Genomic DNA, 6,633 nt, shown 5'->3' with positions numbered 1-6,633 from the left:
AGAGTTTACTTGATCACTTTGATGCCAGGGAGCACCAAGAACTTGAACCTTCCTGGAGTCCAGCCCTGCCTGCCTATCACGGAGCAGAGGGAAAAGATGAAGAACCTGGGTGGTGGTTGAGCCAAATTGGCATTTTGCCATTTCTGAGTTCCTCCCAGCTTTTGCAGCAGGGCGACAACCCCATGGCTGCAAAGCACTTCCTTTTGCAAGGCACATGCAGACCTCACTGGAAGGGGCTCTTGAAGGAGCTGCTGCAGTTGGCAACAGGAGCTGTTGTTGAATTTTTCACGTTGCTTAACCCCCCCTGCCAAATGCCATCAAGAGGCTGAGGAAGGACACAAAAAGATTACCCTGGAGAAAGGGAGGCCAAAAGCTTGGAAAAGGAGGAAAGAAATGCTCCGATGATGACGATGACAAAAAAAACCCAAACAAATTTATTTTGACAGCAAATGAACACCGGCCGCCCTCCAGCCCTCCCAGGCGGGCAGGCCGAGCGGTGCCATTCCCATGGCATGAGGTGCTGGCAGCCTGCGGAGAGAAACCAGAGAGCCACGGTCAGTGGCAGCAGGCTCCTGTCCCCCTGTCCCGCCATGGCCTGTGCCCGGGCCAGGCTGCTGCCTCTGCTCAGAGCCCAAACCTCCCGACCCATTCTCTGTTTTTAGAGAAGGGCAGCGGGGCAGGCCACGTTCCACCTCCTCTGCTTAATCACGGCACAGCAACCTCCTCAGCAGCTGCAAGAGCGGGATGCCCGTGTGCCTGCTGCCGTCTGCCCGGAGCCCTTCTGCCAGCCGAGCTGTGGAGCCGGGTGCCCACCTCTGGAGAGCTGCTGCCAGGAGAGGAGCCGATCCCAAACCAGGTCCTCGTCCTTCTGGAAGGGGCTGTCCCTGCAGACCGTGGCCCCTGGGGCAGCGCTGGCACTGGACGCGCTCCATGGACGCTGCAGGTGCTTCCCTGTCCGGTCTGGGCACCAGGTGTAATCCTCCTGGGAAAACAAAAGAACAATTGCATGAAAGTCAATTCAAAACAAGACCTGGAAACAAGAAAAAGCACAAAGCCTGTCACCGTTTCACAGGCCTGAGGAGGGTCTGACCACTCCATGTGAGAATTAAACCTGTCCAGGGGTGGGGAAAATCCCCACCTTTCCTGCCTGTAAACGCACCCCTTCCTCAAGGGCCTGCAGAGCAGACCAGCTGGGGCACGGCTTCAGAACCCGTCCCCCCCTCTGCCACCCCCCATCCACATGGATGGATGCTTTTGTCAGGCTGGCTGCCCCTGCCTCAGCCCGTGCCAGGCTGGCTGGCAGAAGCTGTCAGCAAGGCCAGGAGCCGGCTCCCCTTCCAGAATATCCGTCCCCTGTCCCGCCAAAAAGCAGCTCGGCAGCCAGCAGAAAAATTAGTATTCCCCAGCGCCGCCGAGCAGGGAACCTCCGGCACGTGGCCAGGCCGAGCCCTGTCGTGCCTGGAAGCACCAGCATCCCCCCGCCCCTGCGCCGGCTGGGGACTCATCTTGATTTCATCGGAGTGCAGAGCGTGTCCTTCAGGCAGGGGCCGCAGCCAAAACCAATTGGCTCTGCCCCGCCAGCGGCCAGATCCAGGATGGTGTTCCCAGCTCCACGTCGTGCTCCAGAAGAACACGCCAGCTGTGCCTCGGCTTGTGGGGACATCACGGTGCCATTGAGCTGCAGGGGGATGTTTCCTCTGTCCCAATCCGTGTCACCTTCACTGCACTGCCACCACTTCTCCAATAGGACGGGCAGCACGGAGCCGCTCCCTCTACAGCTCGTGGGGACCAGTGGAAGCAGCATCTCCTCGGCTGCGCTCTCTCCTCCGCACCGCGGCCACAGGGAAACGCTCCAGGGTTTTCTTCCAGTGCCAGGAGACGCGTGCCGCTGCTGCTTGCTGGGCTCCTGGATCCTGCTGTGCTCAGGGATGCATCTCTGCTGTCTCCTGGGCCAGGCAGGGCTCCTGCAGCCAAGAATGCTCAAAAAGGTCCTCCAAGCATGGCCTGTGTGTGGGCTCCATGGATAAACACCACCTGATGAGGTGCTGGCACTCTGCGGAGAGAAACTAGAAGGCTCCTGTCCATGCTCTCCCACATTCCACAGTGCCCAGGCAACACCAGGAGTGCTGAGAGCTGCACCCAAAAGCTTCCTATTGATCCTCTCTTGCGGAGGACACCAGCACAGAGGCACTGGTGCCACCTCCTCCAGCTAAGCCCAGGAGATCCACCTCCTCACCAGCTGCAAGAGCAGGATGCTTATGTGCCAGCTGCCCCTCCCAAGCCCGTTCTTCCCCTCATGCCTTGAAGGCGCATCCCCACCTTGAGACACCCGGGGCGGGAAGACGAGCTGGCCCCGGACGATGTCCTCGTTGGTGTGGAAAGGAAGGTGCCCGCAGACCAGCTCATAGAGCAGGATGCCCAGGGACCAGATAGTGGCTGGCTGGCCATGGTAGCAGCCAAAGAGGATCCACTCTGGTGGGCTGTACTCCGGCGTTCCTATGGGACAAAGGCGCAGCTCATCAGGCCCATGCTGCTCCCTCCCGCCCTCCTTGCCTCCCTCCCAGCCAGCTCCCGTTCCACAGCAGCCAGGCCCTGCCCTGCCAAAAAGCAACTTGGCTGCAGCTGGCTGAAGAAGGATTCCCCCTCCTTCCTTCCCCCCTCTTCCCCCTCTGCCAGCAAAGTGGGGAACTCAGCTGCCCGGCTGGGCCCCGGCTTGGACTCACCTGACATCCGGGTGTAGATCGTGTCCTGGAGGATCGCGCCGCAGCCGAAGTCGATGAGCTTCGCCTCGCCCGTGGCCAGGTCGACGAGGACGTTCTCGGCCTTGATGTCGCGGTGCAGGACGCCGCGGCTGCTGCAGTGCCGCACGGCCTCCAGCACCTGGCGGAACAGCCCCCGCGCCACGGGCTCCGTCAGGAACCGCCGCTGGTGCAGGAAGTACCAGAGGTCCTGACAGCGCTGCGGACGCTCCATGACCAGCGCGAAGCCCTCGGGCACCTCGAACCAGTCCAGGAGCCGCACGACGCCGCGGAAGCCAGGCCGCGACACCAGCCACAGCAGCGCCAGCTCCAGGGGCACAAGGGCGCCGTTGCGCTGCGGGGGGACCGCGATGCCGTCAGCGGGGCCGATGCTGCGCTGCGCCTTGGGCAGCCCCTGCCCGGCCCCGCCGCGGCTCGCCATGGCCCGGCCCGGGGCGCTGCGCGGCCCCCGCTCACTCCACGCTCGCTGCCCTCGCAGCGTTCCGGCTGCCGCCCTGCCGGGCCTCGCCTCAGCCCCGCCCGGCCCGCCCCGACGGCTCCTCCCGCTGGCCCCGCTCACTCACCAGCCGCGCCCACTCCGAGATGCGCTCCCGGGACAGTCGCTTGATGGCCACCTGCGAGCCAAGGCGAGCGGCGGGCTGAGCTCGTCGCCCGCCGCCCGCCGCCCGCTGCCGCCCTCCGAGCCGGCCCCGTCTCTTACCGGGGCGCCGTCGGCGAGCCGGGTCCCGGAGTAAACGCTGCCGCAGCCGCCGCTGCCCAGCAGCGGGCCCTGCCGGTAGAGCTGCTCCAGGGGAGGCTTCTCCGCCCGTGCGGGCGGCACCGCGCTCCCGCTCTTCTGCCCGGGGCACCCGCCCGCCCGGCGCGCTGCTGCTTGCCGAGCCGCCCCGGGCTGCGGCGGCTCGGGGCCGGCGGCCGAGCTGGCGAGCGGCGGGGCTCGGAGCGGGGAAGCTGCCGGCCACGCTCTCGGCCACGGGGCGGGAGCCGGGCGGCAGCGGAGCGGCTGCGGGCGGAACCGCGGCAGGGGCTTCGTTCGGGGCCGGGGCCTCGGCCGGGGCTGGGCCAGAGCCCGCGCCAGGCCGAGCCAAAAGACCGCGATGCTCCGCCAGCACCAGAGCAAGCGGCTCTTCCAGCGGCGCCACAGCCGGTACGGAGAGAGCCCGGCCGAGGCGGAACCACGGCGGGCCGGGCAGGGGCGGGCACGGGGCGGCCCCGCCAAGGGGCGCCTTGCGGGACGCGGCATCAGCCGGGCTGGGAGAGGCGGAACACGGACGGCACGGCCCGGCACGGGACGGGAATACAGTGAGTGGGAGGGAGAAGGGGATGCGAAGGGAGGGAAAAGTCGATCGGAAAATCGATTGAGAAAAGCACTGCTGCTGCTGCTGCTGCTGCTGCTGCTGCTGCTGCTGCTGCTGCTGCTGCTGCTGCTGCTGCTGCTGCGGAGCCGCCGGAGCTCGCGGCCGTTCCTCCGTTGCCCCGCGAACCCAACGGAGGAGCCGCCGCGCGCCCCAAGGAACGAAAGAGAGAAACAAACAAATCACACCCCAAAGTCATTCCTATTAGAGAAGGAACCAAAGAAAACAGTGTAGCAATAAAGAAGAGTGTTGGCTTGTGGCTTCTTTCTTCTTTGCGTGAGACGCAACATTTCATGGGTGTGATAAACGAGTTCACTGGATTTAAGGATCATACAATTATTAATTTTTTATTATTATTATTATGCAAGCAAGAATAAGCAAAGTTCAGCGCTGGGCGGCCGGGAGTCTCCGCTCCTCTAGGCTCACACCGTTCCTATCCCCAAAGTTCACCTTTTATTGCCTTCTTCTCCCGGGTCCAGGGATGACATGGTCTTTTGCGCTTGCTCGTTCAGTTGCTAGGGGGTCTTTTTCTGCCTTCTGGTGGTCGTGGGATGAAGGCTCCAAGTCTTCCTCTTTAACCGCTGAGTGAACTTTTCCTTATAAGGCATACCTATACAGTGGAATTTTCAGAACACTATAGGATTCCTGCAAGCCTAAGCAATTCTTGTGAGTTTAAGGATTGTTGTTACAGCCTTCCTCTGTGACCGCTGGGTGAACTTTCCCTTATAAGGTATATCTTTACCATGGAATTCCCAAAGCACTATACGATTCCTGCAAGCCAAGCAACCATATGTGGCTGCGCATTTAAGAATCAAGCAGTTTTAGCTATTTAGTTATTGCTTTGATATTGTATAATTTTTTAGCTATTGATTTAATTAATGAACAAATGTATTGCTACTTATTACAATCCCCCATTTTTTTTACCAGTTTTGATCATTAAATCTTTTTAGTTCCTTCCTAGTGTGAAAAATGCATGTATTTTATGATTGCCTTTTCGCAAATATTAAAATGAATATTATATGTGTTGTGTTAGAAAGTAATGCTGTATTAGTTTTCTTAAGTACTGTGTTAAATATAGTTTTAGGTTATAAAAATTGTTAAAATAGAAACGATGCTATGTAGGATACTTTTTTAAAAAGAAAGGACTCGCAGCGAGATAGCAGCCACCTGACACCTAAATCTTTCAGAGAAGAAGAATTTATGGCCCTCTTATCAGAAGAAACCAACTTCTTCCCGCCTCGAAGGCACTGTTAGGATTTGGAGGAAGAAGTTGACGATGACCAGACAGAATCCTGTATTTGAATGGAATTGATGCATCATGTATGAAGTGTATGAATATGCAACAGGGGATTGTTTTTAAGGGTTAATCCTTTGTTAACAGGGGTCCTTTTTTGGGCTCGTGCTGCCCAGAAAAAGGTACCCGGACGTCCGTAACTCTTTGTCTTTATTGTCTCATATTGTCCTAATTCTCTTTGTTCAAATTATTATTACTCTAATTGTATTACTATTTTTATAACCATTTTATTACTATTAAACTTTTAAAATTTTGGAAACAAGTGATTGGCGTTTTTAACACTAGCAAGCGTTAACTGAGTTTCCTCATCAGTTAAGCTATGTGCACTAATTATAGATGCCAATTTCCTTAGCTTTTTCATCATATTCCAATTCATAATGAATAGAACTGCTGACAAAATAAAACCAAGCACAATCAGAATCAAAAGAACAACAATGGGATGGCATATACTGTTTAGGACACCTGTGGTAGTAGGAGCCCACCCGAACAGGGTATCCCACCACCTGTGCTCGCCATCTTGCTTTACCCTCTCTATAACCCGGTGTATTTTTCCTACCTCATGATGAACAGTCACTAGGGTTTTCTGTCCGCTTTCCTTGATTTTCTCGAGGATTTGGATCAGGTCTTGATGGAGCATCAGTTGTCTCATTAGAGTGAAGTTCATCCCAATCGGGGTGGGCATTAGCTTGTGAAGCAGTGTGTAGTTGGATTGTAATAGGTGGTGAGAGGTGACTTTAGCTTCATAAGCGATATCACACCCTGTAATCTTAGTGAAGTTACAAGCACAGAAGTTTGAGTGATTCTTTGTATCCACCACAATATCATCTACAAGCACAGAATCACAAATAGTTCTAAAACACGCACATCCATTGCCTATGGATGTAAGAACTGTTTTAGAAGTCTCATTAGGACAAATCTCAAAATGACAGATGTTTTGCTCCGTGTCTAAACAGATATCTTGAGCTATAATTACATTGCCTTCACAGGTGAACCCCAGTTGTTCTCGGATAATACAAGATTCCAAATCAACAGTTTGCCATGTGTCATCAAACTGACGGGCCCATCCCCTATGTTCTATAGGATAGAGAACAGCTCCATCATGGTTTATTCCTAATGCAATAACAGGAAAAACTAGATGTACAGAGGCATTGTGTATGGTCAAGACAAAAGCAGTAGCTGAATTTGAAATAGCATTATAGGTAAAATTCACCAGTTTCCACCAGGACTG

The 6,633-nt window shown here is 56.1% G+C and overlaps 1 protein-coding gene across 1 annotated transcript; it reads right to left on the bottom strand.

Annotated features, from left to right (window-relative positions):
- Nucleotides 1-1,501: 1,501 nt before the first annotated feature.
- LOC139603641 (serine/threonine-protein kinase pim-1-like) lies at nt 1,502-3,999 on the bottom strand. The gene is given in 6 exon segments (XM_071454533.1): nt 1,502-1,927; nt 1,929-2,053; nt 2,320-2,496; nt 2,724-3,093; nt 3,323-3,373; nt 3,460-3,999. Coding segments are annotated over 6 exon segments (1,689 nt in total).
- Nucleotides 4,000-6,633: the final 2,634 nt, after the last annotated feature.

Source organism: Agelaius tricolor, unplaced genomic scaffold (assembly GCF_023055355.1).
Source record: "Agelaius tricolor isolate 1412-34295 unplaced genomic scaffold, bAgeTri1.0.p SCAF_40, whole genome shotgun sequence".
NCBI lineage: Eukaryota > Metazoa > Chordata > Aves > Passeriformes > Icteridae > Agelaius > Agelaius tricolor.
This window is presented reverse-complemented; position numbering and strand designations above follow the sequence as displayed.